General features: G+C 36.5%; 1 protein-coding gene across 1 annotated transcript in view; it reads left to right on the top strand.

Moving 5' to 3' along the window:
* Positions 1–18,160, top strand: part of DENND4C (DENN domain containing 4C) — a gene marked incomplete at its 3' end in the record, with an annotated part of 123,377 nt that extends 105,217 nt beyond the window's left edge. Inside the window, exons 27-33 of the mRNA XM_079706146.1 lie at positions 4,622–4,804; positions 5,636–5,831; positions 8,217–8,462; positions 9,550–9,667; positions 16,084–16,234; positions 17,725–17,789; positions 18,024–18,160. Coding sequence (XP_079562272.1) covers positions 4,622–4,804; positions 5,636–5,831; positions 8,217–8,462; positions 9,550–9,667; positions 16,084–16,234; positions 17,725–17,789; positions 18,024–18,160 — 1,096 coding nt within the window. The remainder of the gene's footprint in view (positions 1–4,621; positions 4,805–5,635; positions 5,832–8,216; positions 8,463–9,549; positions 9,668–16,083; positions 16,235–17,724; positions 17,790–18,023) is intronic.
* Between the last annotated feature and the right edge of the window lie 2,279 nt (positions 18,161–20,439).

The following is a 20,439-nucleotide window of genomic DNA, read 5'->3' as shown; positions in this document are numbered from 1 at the left end:
GGTCTAGCTTCATATTTTTGCATGTGGCTGTCCAGTTTTCCCAACACCATTTATTAAAGACACTATTCTTTCTCCATTGAATGTTCTTTGCTCCTTTGTTGTAAATTAATTGTCCATGTATGCCGGGGTTCATTTCTGGGCTATCAGTTCTGTTCCATTGATTTTTTTTTTTTTGGCTGCGTTTGGTCTTCATTGCTGCACACAGGCTTTCTCTAATTGCTGCGAGTGGGGGCTACTCTTTGATGCAGTGCAAGGGCTTCTTATTGCAGTGGCTTATCTTGTTGTGGAGCACAGGTTCTAACCGTGCGGGCTTCAGTAGTTACAGCACTGGGGCTCCATAGTTATGGCAGTTGTGGCTTGCGGGCTGTAGAGCACAGGCTCAGTAGTTGTGGCGCACAGGCTTAGTTGCTCTGTGGCATGTGGGATCTTCCCAGACCAGAGCTCAAACCCTTGTCCCCTGCATTGGCAGGCAGATTCTTAACCACTGTGCCACCAGGAAAGTCCCTGTTACATTGATTTTTATATCTGTTTTTCTGCCAAACCAGGTTGTTTTGGTTACTATGGCTTTGTAATATAGTTTGAAGTCAGAGAGTGTGATATCTCTAGCTTTGTTCTTTTTTCTCAAGATTGCTTTGGCTCTTTAGGGTCTTTTGTGGTTCCAAATAAATATTATAATTTTTTGTCCCATTTATGTGAAAAATGTTCTTGGGATTTTGATAGGGATTGCCCTGAATCTGTAGATTGCTTTATGTAATATTTTAAAAATTAGGTAATTAAAAAACATAAACATTTTAACAATGTTAATTCCTCCAATCCATGTGCACAGAATATCTTTCCATTTATTTGTGTCTACAGTGTCTTTCAACAATGTCTTACAGTTTTCAGTATAGAGGTCTTTCAACTCCTTGCTTAAATTTATTCCATTTATTTTATTCTTTTTGTGGTGATTGTAAATGGGATTGTTTTCTTAATTCCCCTTTCTCCTAGCTCATTGTTAGTATATAGAAATGCAACAAGTTTTTGCTGGTTTTGTACTGTGCAACTTCACTATATTCATTTATTACTCCTAATAGCTTTTTGGTAGATTCTTTAGGCTTTTCTATATATAAAATCATGTCAACTGCAAACAGTGAGTTTTACTTCTTCCTCTCCAATTTGGTTGCCTTTTATTTCTCTTGGCTAATTTCTGTGGCTGGGACTTATATACTATGTTTCAGCTTCACCTTTGAGTTATGATGTTAGCTGTGGGCTTGTCATATATGACCTTTATTATGTTGAGGTATATTCCTTCTATACACACTTTGTGGAGAGTTTTTATCATAAATGGGTGTTGAATATTGTCATCTGCTTTTTCTGCACCTACTGAGATGATCATATCATTTTTATCCTTCATTTTGTTAACGTATGTATCACATTGCTTGATTTGCAGATGTTGAACCATCCTTGCATCCCAGGCACAAATCCCACTTGATCACGGTATATGATCCTTTTAATGTATTGTTGGATTTGGTTTGCTAGTATTTTGTTGAGGATTTTTGCATCTATGTACATCAGAGATATTGACCTGTAGTTTCTCACTTTGTGTGGTCTTTATCTGGTTTTGGTATCTGGGTGATGTTGGTCTCATAAAATGAGTTAGGAAGTGTTCCCTCCTCTTGAATTTTTTTGGTATAGCTTGAAAAGGACAGGTATTAAATCTGTAAATATTTGGTAGAATTTACCCGTGAAGCTGTCTGGTCCTGGTCTTTTGTTGTTGTTGTTGTTGTTTTTGCGGTACGCGGGCCTCTCACTGTTGTGGCCTCTCCCGTTGCAGAGCACAGTCTCCGGACGTGCAGGCTCAGTGGCCATGGCTCACGGGCCTAGCTGCTCCGCGGCATGTGGGATCTTCCCGGACCAGGGCACAATCCTGTGTCCGCTGCATCGGCAGGTGGACTCTTCAACCACTGCGCCACCAGGGAAGCCCTGGTCTTTTGTTTTTTAGAAGCTTTTCGATTACTGCTTCAGTCTCTGTACTAGTGATCGATCAATTCGGATTTTCTCTTCATGATTCAGTCTTGGAAAGTTGTATGATTCCAAGAATTTGTCCATTTCTTCTAGGTTGTCCAATTTGTTGGCATATAGCTGTTTTCATATTCTTATAATCCTTTGTATTCCTGTGGCACCCATTATTATTTTTTTTCTTTTGTTGCTGATTTTATTTATCAGAGCCTTCTCTCTTTTTCTTAGTGAGTCTAGCTAAAGATCTGTCAATTTTGTTTATCTTTTCAAAGAACCAGCTCTTACTTTCACTGATCTTTTGTCTTTTTAGTCTCTATTTCATTTATTCCCATTCTGATCTTTATTATTTCTTTCCTTCTACTGACTTTGGGCTTTGTTCATTCTTCTCTTTCTTATTTCATTTTCTTTTTGGCCACGCAGCACAGCTTGTGGGATCTTAGTTCCCCAAACAGGGATTGGGCCCTCAGCAGTGAGAGTGCAAGAGTCCTAACCACTAGGCCAGCAGGGAATTTCCATCTTGAATATTCTTCATATTAATTCTCTGAAGAGAAATTATTAATTTTCATGTTATCCATTAATTTTCCACCTTATGATTTGTGCATTGGGAGTCTTGTTTTAAAAGTTATTTCCCATCTGTAGTACATGAAATTTTTTTCCTGAACGTTCTTCTGTTAGCTTTATATTTTACCTGTGATATTTAGGTTTTAAATCCATCTAAAGTCCACCTTTGTGTATTATTGTAGAGATCCAGCTTTATTTTTCTCCATATAATGAGCCAGTTTTACATCCTTTCTTCATTGATACGTAGAGTCACCTTTATCATATATCAAGTTCCTATGTATACCTCATTCTGGTTCTCTGTTCTTTCTGTCAGTACTGTATTATTTTTATTACTCTGTATTTATGATGTCTGGGTGGTAGGGTACGTTCCCCCTTATGGAAAGTTTTTTCTTATAGTTACTTATTTTTGCATATAAAATTTTAGAGTAACTTTGAGTTCCCTAAAAAAAAACATCCAGCTGAAGTTTTCATGGGATTGGATTAGATTTATAGATTTATTTGGGGGAAATGGACATCTTCAGTATTATTCTGCTATCTATGAGCATGGTATATATCTCCATTTTTTAGATATTCTTTTAATAGAATTTTAAATTATTCTCGATATGTATTTTTTTGTAAATTTTTTTAAAAATTTATTCATTTTATTTACTCATTTTTGGCTGCATTGGGTCGTCGTTGCTGCACGCGGGCTTTCTCTAGTTGTGGCGAGCGGGGGCTACTCTTTGTTGCGGTGTGCAGGCTTCTCATTGCAGTGGCTTCTCTTGTTGCGGAGCAGGTGCTCTAGGCACGCGGGCTTCAGTAGTTGTGGCACACGGGCTCTAGAGTGCAGGCTCAGTAGTTGTGGCGCATGGGCTTAGTTGCTCCACAGCATTTGGGATCTTCCCAGACCAGGGCTCAAATCCATGTCCCCTGCATTGGCAGGTGGATTCTTAACCACTGTGGCACCAGGGAAGCCCTCTCCATAAGTTTTGTACTTTTTTTGTTAATTGTGTTTCTTAAGCTTTTGTGGTCAGTACCTTATTTTATATTCTAATTGAATATAAAGGAGCATTATTGATTTTCCTCCCTAGGATGTCATTATGGAAGATTTCCAACTGACAGCCAAGTTTAAAGATCTTCTTTTTTCCAGTAATACCCAAATATATACCCCTACATTCTACAATTAAGTTTTACTTCACTTGTTTTATCTATCCCTCCATCCATCCACCAATCCATCTTACATTTTTATTCATTTAAAATAAGATGTAGATGGGGAATTCCCTGGCTGTCCAGTGATTAGAGCTCCACGCTTCCACTGCAGGGGGCACGAGTTCGATCCCTGGTTGGGAAACTAAAATCCCACATGCCCTGTGGTGTGGCCAAAAAAAAAAAGAAGATGAAGACGTTAAATCAGTTTTCCTACAAAGACTTGAGTGTTCACATAATTAATTAGAGTTCAGTATTTATTCACAGTTTTTTTCATTTAAGGTAAATTTGATTTGTGCAAAACAAACCCTTATCAAGATACAGAACATTACTATCACTTTAGAAAGCTCTCTTAATGTCCCTTGTAAGGTGAAACCCTCACCCTATCCCCACCCAGAAGGAGAAAGAGAGAGAGAAGATGAAAATAAAATTCTGAATGAATAGAGTGGAGAGGAAATGACTAGAGACAAAAATGGAGATTCATAAGGGGGGAAAGGGTATTATAAACAATCATAGGTTAAAATGCTGTTCTTTTTTTTAACTAAGAAAATTAAGGAAATATTTTACTTTCCATCTTCCTTCATAGCTTTCTTTAGAGTCTCTCAAAAACTGAAGGCATCTAATATTGAACTATAATGACCTGCTCTAGACCTTTTCATTTGAAAAGTTTGGGACAAGAGAGGAAGAGAAAATGAGAGCAGGAGTGTGTGTGTGTGTGTGTGTGTGTGTGTGTGTTTGAAATAGGCAGTATTTCTATGGATTTGTATAACTCATTAATGACTATTTTACCATAAAGTGATTCTAAATATGATGAAATTTAGAGGATTCTAGGATTTTTAAAGACTTTTTTGTTTTTTTTGGACTGATCCATATTTAGCTTTTTCCTGAAACCAAGTACCTCTGGTGACAGTTTACAAAGTGGAAGCATTACACTGGCAAGTGAACCTTTGGAGCACAAACCCATATCCAGTTCAGCAGAACCTGACCTGATCAACTTTATAGATTTCCCAAAACATAACCAGACCATAACTGAAGAAACAAGCTCTGCAGTTGAATCAAGGTACCATGGGGTTCAGAGAACTCTTCATTAAAAATTGGGTACCCTTGTAAAAATTCCATCTTTAAATACAACCTGGCTTACATCGGCATAAGCTCTGGCATTTTAAGAATTTAACCTTAAATGTTTACTACCGTATATTGTTTAAATATCTAATGAATGGATCTGGTGATAAATCATTTTTAATACTGTGTTTAATGTATTATGGTGGTCTTTTACAAAAATGAACTTTTCAACAGTAAAAAGTATTTTCCCCTTCAGTGTAGTCATTGTCAGTTTCCAGACACATACTCTCTTTACAGTGAAGTATACCTTTTACTCTTAAATATTGAGTCAAACATTCTTTGAGAGCCTATTGTATGCTAAGCATTATGCTAAACACTAAAAATTAAAAAGTAAATAAAATCTGACCTCTGTCCTTAGGTGGATCATGGCCTGGTAGAGATTAAATACTTGGCAATGAATCTACATTACTTACTTACTTACATGCATTATACATGTAAGGTGATGTGTAGGTGATTTTGTTTAATAAAGATGAAATAATTTTTGAACAAGGCAACTGAATGGGCACTTAATCTTTTTAAAATAATACCATAATACCTGTTATATACCATATATCCTCTTCCTACCCTTCATCAGGTCATCTACTCCATCCTGTTTTTCTGACCAGTTTTACAAAAATACCTGAAGAAAATTTAATTCTTATAAGGCAGTACTGACTCTTCTCAGATATATTCAGTACATTCAAAATTCATTGTAGAAAATAGTCTAGCTCTACAGATTTAGATAGTTTAACACAATCTAACCACAGCATTTCTTCTTCATTTTTTTAAGTGATGAAATAATGAAAGCCAGTGGAGATGTCCAAACTATGAAAATTTCACCTGTGCCTAATAGTTTATCAAAACGAAATGTATCTTTGACTAGAAGTCACAGTGTTGGAGGTCCCTTGCAAAATATGGACTTTTCCCAGAGACCGTTTCATGGCATTTCAACAGTTAGTCTTCCAAACAGTCTGCAGGAAATTGTGGTATGTAACAACATTATAATTATACTGTGTGTTCATGTAAGTATTTATTAAGACAGCATGTAATTCTTCCGTAGTAGGTTTATTTTAATCACATGAAAAGTGATAAGAATTTTTCATAAGCAGACTCTAAGAACTTTAGAATTTCAAATATGTACACAAATAAACAGAAGACTATAATGAGTCCCTTTGACACATCATCCAGCTTCAGTAATTTTCAGCTTATGACCATTTTTCTTTCATGTATACCCTCATTCAGTTCTTCCATAGATCCATTTGAAGCAGATTTCAAACATCATATATTCCATTTGTAAATATTTCAGTATTTATCGCTAAAAGATAAGGACTCTTAAAAATACAATGTCCTTATCAGGCCCAAAAAATAACAAATAATATCAAGTTATTCAATCTTTGTTCAAATTTCGTTTTTTTTAATTGAAGTATAGTTGCTTTACAATGTTGTGTTAGTTTCTACTGTACAGCAAAGTGAAGTAGAGTTCCCTGTGCTATACAGCAGGTTTGTTCAAATTTCTAATGGTCTCAAAAATATCAAGTTGTGTGTTTTGTAGTTTGAGGAATCAGGATCAAATAAGGTCCATGCTTCATAATTGGTTAATCTGGTTTTATTAGTCTTTTTAAATCTGTAGACTCTTTTTTTCCCTTGTAATTTATTCCCTTGCAATTTGTTGATTACAACCCTGTAAATTGGTAATTGCAGCTAGAAGCTTGATCAGATTCGGGGTTTTTTTGTTCCTTTTTGTTCATTTGTTTATTTTTATATGAGCGCTTCATCAGTAGTGGTATGTCCCTCCAATAGGAGACACGAACTATCTTTGTAATGTTAGCAGCTATTAACGCCTCAATGCCTAGATCAAGTTGTGCATTTGGAGCTATAAAATGATGATAGTCTAATTCTGTCATCTTCTTTATTATACAAAATATATCTGTAAAGAGAAACTAACCCCATGGCTTTTGTCTGGTTTTCCAAAGATGCAATTTATGATGGAAAGGCAAAATAAATATTTGATTTTTTCCCCTTTTATTTATCAATTTTCAAAGTAACAAGTTGGGTTCCTAGCATTCTCCAAGGTGATCCATTATCTGAGGCGATAGGGTATTATTATGAACTCATTGGTTTAAATGTTTATGTTTATATCCATTGCTGTTGTTATCCTTATTGATGCTTATATTATTCCTTCTTTGGTCAGCTAGAACCCTCTACAAGTTGGTGCCTTAATCCTTTTGACACAACTCTGGTAGCCTTTCTATAATTTTTTCTAAAGCTTCCTTGCTTTCTTATATTTCAAGATGTTTCATGCTCATGTTATATATTTCCTTCTCCAGACCTAGAATCGGCCATTTCTTTAAGAAACCTGGTTCTTTTTACAGGAAAACAGTATTTGGAGACCTCAATCTGGGCACTATGGGTACTTATTAATAATGGTCATAAACATTTTATTCTGACTATAATATGCACAACTTACAAAGTCTAGGTTGGGGTGTTTTTAATTCATTATTTCATTTGATTTATAAAGTTGCTCCTTAGTTTTTGTTGCAATCAAATGTAAAAACAAGTTAGATATAGTTTTAAAAAGAGTCAAGAAATATTAACATAGGGACTTCCCTGGTGGCGCAGTGGTTAAGAATCCGCCTGCCAATGCAGGGGACATGGGTTCAATCCCTGGTCCCAGAAGATCCCACATGTCATGGAGCAACTAAGCCCGTGCACCACAACTACTGAGCCTGTGCTCTAGAGCCCGTGTGCCACAACTACTGAAGCCTGTGTGCCTAGAGCCTGTGCTCCACAACAAGAGAAGCACTACAATGAGAAGCCCACACACCACAATGAAAGTAGCCCCCACGTGCTGCAACTAGAGAAAGCCCATGTGCAGCAATGAAGACCCAACACAGCCAAAATAAATAAATAAATAATTTAAACAAAGTATTAACACAAAAAATTGCATCATCTGTTTAGAGTTTTAAGCGGAAGATAAAGTCATATTTTTTGGTATCATCATTATAAAACGTCAGAAATGCAAGTATTTCTTACAAAAAATTGAAAAGGAAAAAATCAAACCTACATAGGCCGTTGCTGTTAATATGATAGAGAAAAACTCATGTTTAAAATAGGGTCTATTATATTGATTAATAATTTTCGTTTGTAATCATTTAACCTAAAAGTATTTATGATTAAGGACTTCTTAATCTTTATGTTTTCTTTAGGGTGTTCTTCTTTTATGTTTTCTTTAGGGTGTTCTACTACATGTAGTAATGGCCCTGAAATAAATGACTTTGAAAGGATAGAGAAGTATAATCTCATTGAGACATACTCTGAAACATAATAAAATAGATCATATTCACTTCTTTTTGTATTCCTATGTTTTTAAGGATCCTTTAGGAAAAAGACCCAATCCTCCCCCTGTTTCTGTGCCCTACTTGAGTCCTCTAGTGCTTCGTAAAGAACTTGAATCTTTGCTAGAAAATGAAGGCGATCAGGTGATTCACACGTCCTCTTTCATCAATCAACATCCAATCATTTTCTGGAACCTCGTTTGGTATTTCAGACGTTTGGACCTTCCTAGTAACTTACCAGGACTTATCCTCACATCTGAACATTGTAACGGAGGTGTACAGGTAGGGAACCAACTTCAGTACTTATACTACATTGGTGTTGGTTAGGATGAGGCTTAACTTCAGGTAGCAGGAAGTATACAACGATAGTGGCTTAAGTCATAGGTTATTTCTCTCTCACTTAAAAATTTAGATAGGTCGTCCAGGGATGGTATAGTGTTAGAGACTTGAGAACCTTCTATCTTTTTGCTCAGCAGTGTGACCTCCATTTCCAAGTTTTATACCTGGTCTAGGATAGCTGACTCTACTTACAAGCTGTCACATCCACATTCCAGCCAGCAGTTAGAAGAAAAATGGATGGAGAAGAGTATGTCTTCTTTCCTAGAGTTGCACATAATCTTTTCATATGTATCTGTTTGGCCTAAACTTAGTTATATGGTCATTTCTAGTTGCAAGGGTAGCTAGAAAAGGTAGTTTTTATTCTGAAATATAATATTCCCAGCTGAAATTCTCACAGCTTTATTTTAAAGGACTCATATTAGCCACATTTTTCAGATGATACAACTAAAAATTACGGAAGTTATTTTTGCTAGGTCACATACCTCATAAGTGGAGGGGGGCCAAGACCACAGTCTGGCTCTCTGACTCTGAAACTCCTGCTTTGCTTGAGCTGGCATCCCTGACTCCCTTGGAGACAGCTCCTAGAACTCCTTCATTTTATGATACTGAATATTGAGAGATACCCCCAACCCCAAACATACATCAGGGGCACAACAAACTTTTAGAGTAGTATAAATTCTATTTTGACTCATTTATTTTAAGTAGTAGTCAGTACAACAAGATAGTAGAAACCATTGCACTTTCTCTTACCTTAAAATTTGTTTTGATGGAGGTTAATCTTTCTTGTGGCTGCTGTGCCAGTTACCAAGTTGTCATTCAGTCCTTGAAAGTCAGAATGAGAAACATGCGCCTCAGAAAATAATAAGAACATTTGTAATCAGATATAAATAAAAATTTTAAAATTTTCTCAGAATTTTAGGTCCAGAATTTTGAAAGAACTCATCTGTTTTTATATAATCAAGCTTTGCTAGGTCCACTGGTAATTATTATTATGCTTGGGGTACTAATACTTTCTACTGATCTTTTTTAGCTTCCCCTGTCATCTCTATCCCAGGATAGCAAACTCGTGTATATTCAGCTGTTATGGGATAATATCAACCTTCATCAGGAACCAGGAGAACCTCTGTATGTCTCATGGAGGAATTTTAGTAAGTAAAATAGAATTAAAGACATAAAACACTCAAACTGGAAACAACCCAAATATCCATCCACAGGTGAATGCATAAGCAAATTATGGTACAGTACATCCATACAGTAGAATACTGTAGCAATAAAGAAAAATGGACTACTGGGGGGAAAAATAGAATTAAGGAGATGACAGAAATTATTTTGCTTTATTTTTAAATCTTTCATTCATTTTTAGTATCTCCTCAAGATTTTTTCCATTTTAGTTCAAATTTTTTTTGCTGTTGTACTGACCCATTTATCAGGGTTTTTTTTTGTGTGATTCTTGTAGTTTATCTGTCAAATACTAATACTAGTTTATCTGTCAAATACTAATTTGGTTAGGTACTTGGAGAGTAAATTCTCTGTAGTGGATGTGTTGGTATAGATCATAATTTCAATTATATGGGTACTAGTCTCAAAGATCTGGCTTTATTTTTATTTTTTATAAATTTTATTTATTTATTTATTTATTTTTGGCTGCATTGGGTCTTCACCGCTGCACGCAGGCTTCTCCCTAGTTACGGCAAGCGGGAGCCACTCCTCACCATGGCACATGGGCCTCTCACTGTGACGGCCTCCCCTGTTGCAGAGCACGGGCTCCAGGCACGCGGGCCTCAGCAGCTGTGGCTCGCAGGCTCCAGAGCGCAGGCTCAGTAGTTGTGGTGCATGGGCCCAGTCACTCCGTGGCCTGTGGGATCCTCCCAAACCAGGGCTCGACCCCATGTCCCCTGTGTTGGCAGGCGGACTCCCAACCACTGCGCCACCAGTGAAGCCCTGGGCCTTACTTTTAGTTTTTGTATTTAGAACGTATTTTTACAAGGGGTTTAAAGGGTTATCCAGTATTCAGAAGCCTTATGAGTCAGTAAGAAACCACAGACAACCCAGTAGGTAAGTGAGTAAATGGTATCAAAATGGTATCAATAGGCAGTTCATGGAAGAAACATTAAAATGCTCTGTTCTATAGATATACAGTGTACAAAGCTGTTGGTACAACGATGCATACAACATGCAAGATTATTTATAATAATGAAAAACTTAAGCAAATACCTAAGAAGAGAATTGTGATAAATCCACACTATGAGATGTTGGCAACCAGAAAAAGGATGAGAGTTATTTGTATATTTGTTCCCGAAAGGATGGATTTTCATTATATATTAAGTGAAAAAAAAAGGCAAGTTGCAGAACAGTATGTGATCTTTTCTGTTTTGTAGAAAAACAAAACCAAAAATATTTGTGTTTTTAATGTATGCATAGCAAAAGGTCTAAAACCGTGTATGTCCCAAGCTGTTAACAGTACCTGCTCAGAAGAAGAAGGGAAAAGTTCACTCTGTTTTTTTTTTTGTTTGTTTGTTTGTGTTTTTTTTTGGGCTGCGTTGGCTACTCTTCGTTGCAGGCTTCTCTTGTTGTGGAGCACGGGCTCTACGCGTGTGGGCTTCAGTAGTTGCAGCATGCAGGCTTAGTAGTTGTGGCAGTAATTGTGGCTCATGGGCTCTGGAGTGCAGGCTCAGTAGTTGTGGCGCACGGGCTAAGTTGCTCCACAAATTGTGGGATCTTCCTGCACCAGGGCTTGAACCCGTGTCCCCTGCATTGGCAGGCGGATTCATAACCACTGCGCCACCAGGGAAGCCCCCACTCTTTATTTTGTATTTTTTACTACAATCTTTCACTACTTAGCAGTTTTTTTACTTAAGCTAGAATAAAAGAATCTGACATTTTCCCTTGAAATATGCCAATCACAAGATTATGGCTAAATATATTATAAGCTATTTTTGTCTCTTTGTTGTTGTTTTCCCAGTTCTGATATTTGAATGCTTTTTAAGCGGAAGCAGAGTAACTTTGAAATTTATGCTGGAAAATAATAGAATTATAACTGCCATTTCTTTAGTTGTTTTCCTGCATATCTTGAAATAGATAAGTGGTTTTTTTTAATGCTTTATACCTTCTTTTTTTTTTTGATAAGTGTTTTAAAATGTCCTATAATTTGTGGTGAGAATAAAATTTAGAACTCTCAAGAATAGCCTTGTTTCTTTACTTGATTGGCTACTTTAAACAAAGAATTGGTATATAAATAACATTAAAAGACATAATAGAATTGAGTGGTGACTTTTGGAAAAGCAGTATGGGGAGCTACGCAGTCCCATTTCCCAGCGAAACAACCATAATTGGTGAAAGTTATTTTAAAAAAGTGTCTACAGGGCCTCCCTGGTGGCGCAGTGGTTGAGAGTCCGCCTGCCGATGCAGGGGATACGGGTTCGTGCCCCGGTCTGGGAGGATCCCATATGCCGCGGAGCGGCTGGGCCCGTGAGCCATGGCTGCTGAGCCTGCGCATCCGGAGCCTGTGCTCCGCAACGGGAGAGGCCACAACAGTGAGAGGCCCGCATACCACAAAAAAAAAAAAAAAAAAAAGTGTCTACAGCTGTCGAGCAAATGAAGAAATATTCACTCAAGAAAATATATTGGGCTTCCCTGGTGGCACAGTGGTTGAGAATCTGCCTGCCAATGCAGGGGACACGGGTTCGATCCCTGGTCCGGGAAGATCCCACATGCCGCAGAGCAACTAGTAAGCCCGTGTGCCACAACTACGGAGCCTGCGCTCTAGAGCCCCCATGCCACAAATACTGAAGCCCGCGCACCTAGAGCCCATGCTCTACAACAAGAGAAACGACCACAATGAGAAGCCCGCACCACAACAAAGAGTGGCCCCCGCTTGCTGCAACTAGAGAAAGCCCACGTGCAGCAACGAAGACCCAACTCAGCCAAAAATAAATAAGTAAAAATTTTTAAAAAGAAAATATATTAAATTTCAGTAAAAACGGTGAGTTTCTGTGGCATTTGAGCTACAGCTTGCTGCTCCCCACCAGCCCCCAGTCAAGGGCTACAGCATCTCCCTGGGAAAGACAGGTTGCCAGCAGTTCTCATCCTCCCAGCCTTATTCAGTTCCAGGAGACAGGGAGGCTCACTTCCTCCACTCAGCCCCCGTGCACTGCCAGCTTCAGCAACCCTCGAATACTGGGTCTCTGATTGTTCTCACAGCGTCTTGCTCATAAGGGAGAGGTTTTATGCCAGGAGAGGCAAGCTAAAAAATCAGAGGCAACTGCATCCCTCCAGTACCGCATTCACAAAGCAGGGGAATTATTCCAAGAGAAGGGCCACTGTTCCCAGCCCCAGCTCCAGAGCAGTGGCTGAGAGACAGGCCATAAGAACAGAGAGCTCTGAAATTCTCCCCAAAGGAAATGACTTTATTTGGGACAGACTGTGGAGAAGTTCAAGCCTGAAAGCACTCTTGGAAAGAGTGGAGATTTTGGTGAGAAGGCCAGCATTACCCTGATACAAAAACCACAGACATCATAAGAAAACAAAACTAAAAATCTGTATCACTTATGAATATAGACATAAGAATCCTCAACAAAATACTAGCCAACCAAATCCAGCAATTTAGGAAAGCGATTGTACACCATGACCGAGTGCTGTTTACCCCAGGCATGCCGTGTTGGTTTGAAAATCAATTAATATATCATATCAATAAAATAAAGGACAAAACCCGTATGATCGTCTGAATAGGCACAGCTAAAGCACTTGACAAAATCTATTGCCCTTTGTTAAAAACACTCAACAAGGGACTTCCCTAGTGGTCCAGTGGTTAAGAATCCGCCTTCCAATGCAGGGGACATGGGTTCGATCCTTGGTTGGGGAACTAAGATCCCACATGCTGCGGAGCAACTAGGTCTGTGCGCCACAACTACTGAGCCGGTGCGCTCTACAGCCCACGTGCCACTAGAGAGTCCATGCACTGCAGCTGTGGAGCCCGCGCTCCACAGCGAAAGATCCCGCATGCCGCAGGGAAGATCCTGAGTGCTGCAACTAAGACCCAAAGCAACCCCCCCCCAAAAAAAAAAAACCAAGCTAGGAATAGAAAGGACCCGCCTCAACCTAATTATGAGCCACTGAAAACCCACAGTTGATATCATTTAATGGTAAAAGACTGAATACTTTCCCCCAAGTACAGGAACAAGACAAAGATGTCTGTTTTCATTATTTCTTTTCAACATTGTACTGGAGGTTCTTGCTGGAACAATTAGGAAAATAAAAGGCATCCAAGATGGAAAGGAAAAAGTAAAAATATCTCTATTTGCAGATTATGTCATCTTACATATAGAAAATCCTAAATTAGAAAATCCTAAAGAATACACACACACACCCACACACACACAAAACATATGGAACTTACTAAATAAGCTCAGCAGAGTTGCAGGATATAAGATCAATAACATAGAAATCAACTGTATTTCTATATACTTTCAATGAATAATCCAAAAATTAAGAAAATAATTCCATTTATAATAGCATTAAAAAGAATAAAATACTTAGGAATAAGTTTGATAAAAGAAGTACAAAACTTATTATACTCTGAAAACTAAAATTATTGTTGAAAGAAAGTAAAGACCACCTAAGTAAATGGAAAGAAATCCCATGTTCATGGGCCAGAAAAGTTAATATTGTTAAGATGGCAGTACTCCCAAATCGATCTATAGATTCAGTACAATCTATATCAAAATTCCAGGTGGCTTTTTTATAGAAATTGACAAGCCTATCCCAAAATTCATATGGATTTTTAAGGCACCTAGAATAGCCAAAACAGTCTTGAAAAAGAAGAACAAAGTTGTAGGACTCATACTTCTGAATTTGAAAACTTACTACAAAGCTACAGTAATCAAGAAAGTAGAAAACTGGCATAGGATAGACATATAGGTCAATGGAATAAAGTTGAGTTTCCAGAAATAAACCCTCACATGTACAGTTAACTGCCTTTCAACAAGAGTGCCAAGGACCATTCAGTGGGTAAAAAATAGTCTTTTCAACAAGTAGTGCTGGACAACTGGAACAACATGCAGAAAAAATAAAGTTGGATCTCTTCCTGGTTCACTGCTAATTGGAATAAAAATAGTGCAGCTGCTTTGGTGTAAATAGTTTCACAGTTCCTCAAAATGGTAAACAGTTACCATATGACACAGCAGTTGCACTCTTAGGTATACACCCAAGAGAAATGAAGACATACATCCAGTGTACAAGTAAAAACTTGTACACTGTTTTTAGCAGCATTTTTCTTAATATCCAAATAATGAAAACAATCTAAATGTTCATTTTAACTGATGAATGGATAAAGGATGGTATATCCATACAATGGAATATTATTTGGCAATAAAAAGTAGTGAATACTGATACATACTACAAAATGAATGAATTTTAAAATATTATAGAAGAAGCAGTCACAAAAGAGAACAGAAAGTATGATTCCATTTATATCAAACAATCAGAATAGGCAAATCTGTAAAGACAAAATTGGATTAGTGGTTGGTTGCCTAGGGCTGAGGGGTTGGGAAGATAGAGTGACTGCTAATAGGTAGATTTCTTTTGGAGGAGATAAAAATGTTCTAAAATTGGTGATGGTTGCCCAACTCTGTGAATTAAGGAGCAATAGTGAAGTTGCATATTATATTTGGGTTATGCTCTAAAATCACAACATAACGTGAAAATCAAATCTATTTAGCATGTAGAAAAACTAGGATCAAAACCCATAGCAGCCAGTATTTCCTCTTGTATTGTAACAGAGAACTTTGCCATTTCTATGGTTTGAACACAAATGAAATATTCCTAGTTGCCTTTATTAAGGAGCTGGATTGTATGAAAATTACAGTAACTTGCTTTATGACAGACACTTAAAATGAGGCTGACTGGGGAACTTTTGGATACATAGTTCTATCTCAACTAATGAGGGTGTAATAAAATTGTATGGCTGCTGGGATTACCTACAGTATTAAAGTTTTCCCTTTTTCTGGGCCAAGCTCACATTGTTGATTTTTAATGGTACTGTGATTCAAGTATACCACTGAAGCACTTTTGTAATATATGAAATCTGTATAAATATTTGTTCTTAATAATTCTAGAATTACCCTTGTATCAATTAGGATTATATGCTACTGTATTTAATAGAAAACAACAGAATCTTAAACAGGTAAAGATTATTCTCTCACACGAAGAATTTATGAAGTAGATACTCCAGGACTGGTAGGCAACTCCTCTGTCATCGGGGACCCAGGCTCCTTACGCTTTGTCTGCTTTTCCATCAGGAAAGATTCATGGTCACAGGATGGCTGCTGGAGTACAAGGTATCACATTCTAGCCTCAAGCAGGAAGCCCTAAGTTCAGGAAAAGGGCAAAGGGACAGGCCTCTCCTATCTGAAGAAAGCAAAAATATTTTTTAGCTGGTCACATTACTACATAATTTTACTTGTGATGGGGAGGTGGTGTTGAATAAAAAATGATACAAATCTGAAAAAAAACTTATTTAACAATTAGAGTGACTAAATGTATTCTTTTACTGTGTTCTTATTATTAGATTCTGAAAAGAAATTGTCTCTCCTGTCAGAGGAACAACAAGCAACAAGCGCTTTAGTAGAAACCATCAGGCAGAGTATTCAACATAATGATGTTCTTAAACCCATCAACCTGCTTTCACAACAAATGAAGGGAGACATGAAAAGACAAAGGTAATAATCCAGTATTTGGTACTTGATGCCATTCGAAATAATTTCATGGTATTTTAAAAATGATTTTTAAAACTATCTCTAGTTGTAAAAGAAACATATACTCATTGTAGAACATCTGATTGTCTTAAAAAGTGCTACCCAAATGCATTCATACTTGATCACAAACATAATAAAAATATCTGGGAAATAGATTAAATTTTAGGAGGTAATTCATTTATGTGTAAAACGTACTGAGTCTTTGTGAAAACATTACTACTATTCACTGGAAACCTATAAGTGTGTTAACATTGATGTTATACATATGTACTGCTCGTTCAGGTCCTGTCACGCATCTTATCTTGTGAGATGTAAAAAAAGATACATGGGTTTAGGAGTAGAAACAAATTAGGAAAATGATGGAAGCAATGAATTACAAACGGTATGGAGCTATCCTGATCCTCTTACTATTTATTGTCTGCTAACACGCTTGAATCAGTACTCATCCCAGTCTCAGCATAAGTGAATTTTGTGGTGGAAGCTTCAGAAAGAGAGACATAATACTGTATCAAACATAAACAGTGTTTCCAGGTGCTCTTCAAGTTTCTAGTCATGGCATCTTTGAAGATAGTCTCAGAAATGATAGGACAAGAATTCATAATGAAAATGGTTAGATCCTTCTGTAATCTCAACAGTTGAGGTAGAGATTATCTCCTTCACAGGCTAAAGAGCAGCCACTTTCAAGTGTCTTTAGTTGAAGGAGAGGGAAGGAATATTAAAAATGACATACTATGGCTTCTGAAGCTTCTAAAGAAATCTGCATGGAGCATCATCAGAATCAGCATTACTCTCTAATTTTTTTTTCTGTAAATACTCAAATCAGTTCATAAGTTTCCCTTTTAACAAATGAGTCACGAATCTCATTTTTAAGGTTTCATTTGTAACATTTTTATGTTTGCAAATCAAATAAAGGTGATTTATCCTTTACTGTTGGGTTAAGTAGTAGAGACCACACCATCTTTCGTACTGTTTGTGTCCAAGGGTTTTAGACCCCTAACTTACTTAGAAATTCATCTCTTACTTTGTCATGTGGCAAAAGTCTGCTTTTGTAAATCTGAATTAGAAATTAGAATTAAAAGTTACCTATTATATTGCTAAATAATTACAATAAAGTTAAAATAGGCCATTCTTAGTTATTTCGAATGTGAAGCTTTATGCCCATTAACTTTTAACTTTTTAATTTGAAACATAAGTTTGCAGGAAATTGCAAAGATGGTACAAAGAGTTCCGTGGACGCTTTACCCAGCTTCTCCCAAAGGTGACATCTCATAAGTGTAGTGTAATGTCAAAACCAGAACACTGACATGGATGGATACATTACTGTTAACTACAGAACCTAATCTTCTTTTTTTCTAGTTGATTTACAATGTTGTGTTTTTTCACCATTCTAAAAAACCTTCAAAGGGTATTTTTATGCTCTTTGCCCATTAATTTTAAAAATATTTGTTTTATAGGAGTTTATACAGAGAAATCCTCTTCTTATCATTAGTATCTCTTGGAAGAGAGAATATTGATATTGGTAAGTTCGTCAACTGGGGATTCCTTAAAGGGGGTTTGTCTTATTTCCTAAAGAAACTTTTAAAATTCTAATTGGTATGGGCATATACTCCATTTGCCTTTAAAAAGATTTCTGCCTTTAAATATGCAGTTTAAATATGTATATAAAAATGATTTGACTACCATTTTTAAATGCATAGCTTTTATTATTTATTTATTAAGAAATACCAACTATATTTTTGAAAATATCTTTCAGAGGCTTTTGACAATGAGTATGGACTTGCATACCATAGTTTATCTACAGAGATTCTTGAAAAGTTGCAGAAAATTGATGCTCCACCAAGTGTCAGTGTGGAGTGGTGCAGGAAGTGTTTTGGAGCACCTCTCATTTAAATAAGATTCACTAGATTTTGGACACAGAACTGGGGGAATAGATTCAATCTGGAGACATTCAAGGTTTGTTTCAAATTATGAATTGGTGAAAACTGAAATGAAGTTATTCTTGGGACAATAATGTAGTTCATACTGAATCATCTCAGAAGGTAAAAATGCCACTAAAATGCCCTAAGGTTTACTGATGTTGAAGATTTACAATTTCTGAACTTTTTATCTGCTGAAAATTGGTTTTGCATTTCTCAGTTATTTGTAGCAGTTCGATAATGAGAAACCATATTCATTCTTGGCGTTTTGTCTACATCTGAAGCTATTGAGTTTGGGGAATGGCAAATTAATGTAAACTTGCCTAACCCCAAAACAAACAATCTCAATTATAAGAGCAACTATTTGTGTATTGTGTATATACGTGTGGCTGTGTATCTACTCAGCCATATTATATTTATTAAAATTCTTAGATTGCATGTTGCAATAAAGTTTTCTGAAAGGGGGTCTCCAACTATTAAATAAATGACTACTACTAAATTCATATGTAGTCATTAATCTCAAAAATTACCTGAAAGTCTGATAACTGCCTTGCCTTTGACTTAAAAATTAATATATATTTTTACCCTTCATGTTATGTATTAGCTCCCTTAATGAATTGTATCTTGAATATCCAGTTACTTCCTTTCATCCTCTTCCCTGTGTCATGTTAATTTGCAACAGCTTTAAAATTGGAATGAGCCAGATAGTTTAAATGAAATTAATCAGCTTCATAATTTACAAAATTAAAATTCTTGTGTATGTCTTTGGGCCTGAAATTGTTCAGGCACATAAATTGTTGCTATTGGTCACTTTTAAAAACCTGTGGGATAACTTGCACTGCACACAGAATTTTATTCTTGTATAAAATTTAGATTTGTACACTTACTATTTGTGCATTTGTAAATACTGTTTTTTAGGCTGAATCAATTGTCTTAAAGCGTTCAAGCTTATTAAACTTGTTGCCAGTAGGTTTAAGAAAATCATGACCTCACATGCCTCACTGACATTTATCATGCCTTTTGTTAAAACATCCCTTAGGGACAGTAAATTTGCCTTTCCTCTGTGCATGCATGGTTTGAAAAGCCAATGATTGTGTGCTGGCTTTTACAGTAATTATGCAGATAACTAAATCAGTTGATAATTATTTCCAAATGGTACAGTTAACAGCCACATCTTTCTACCTGCTATATTTAAAAAATTGTTACTATACCAATCTTCCAACATTTCAGGGTTAATAAGACCTATGCAGAATCCTAGTTTCAATTTATTGTGAAAGTGCTAAGTGAAAGAACTTGTCAGAAACTGTGTACAATTCTCATTGCCTTAAAAATGGATCTTTTGCACTGTCTCAGAGAATATATTTTTGCAACTTAAGACTTGGTACTAGTTTTAATACTTAACACTTATTGCCCCAACACAAAGTTTGGAATTACTTTGCATATAAAAAAATCAAGGTTGAATAAAATGAAAACTCCTCAAGTTTGCTGTGCTTGTCTTACATTTTTAAGGCTCCTGAAGTGTGTACAGTAATTCAAGCTTTTGTGATCTTCAGAATTCCGGTATTGTCTGTTTTCCCACTTCTCTGTAGTTCTCAATAACTTGAACTAAATTACCAAAGCACTTCCCACTAAAACAACCCTGTGATGATCTCCTTACACATTTAAGAATATTTTGCTGTATTGTATCAAATTACAAAATTTCTAATAGCTTTTTAATATTAATCTAAATAACTTAGCCATTATATATTGGAAAGCTTAGCCTGTGGCTGTCATTCAGAAATTGAGACTGATTTGTATTAAAATTGCTTAAAGGCCTTTTTCTTGCACCTACCACAGAAAGGGCAGTAAAAATTACAGCAAAAAAGACGCAAAAAAACAGATTTCAAATCATTATTTATAGGTTTAGAAATATCTAGAATGACTGTATGAGACTTAAATCCTGATTAACTTCTGAAAGCGATCTTTCAAATTACTGCAGATTGTTTAGCATAACTTTACACTGGTTTTAGATTTGGTATTAACTGCTTTTCATAGATTGATTATAGCAACCTGCAGTTAATGAGTTAACAATCATAAACACGTCTGACCTACCTTTGGGATATTCAATTGTTGCCCTTTTCATTTGTGGTATACACTAGTAATATAGGATTCAATGTCTTTGCAATGTTAAACGCTTAAATCTGCCAGATTTCGTAAGCTAGTATAGTCTAGGCCCACCTTACCTATCTGTCCACCGCAGTGACTGTACTCCTC

This window comes from Hyperoodon ampullatus (assembly GCF_949752795.1).
Source record: "Hyperoodon ampullatus genome assembly, chromosome: 6".
Lineage (NCBI taxonomy): Eukaryota > Metazoa > Chordata > Mammalia > Artiodactyla > Ziphiidae > Hyperoodon > Hyperoodon ampullatus.
Note: the sequence above shows the minus strand (reverse complement) of the source record. Positions and strands in the feature narration are given on the sequence as shown.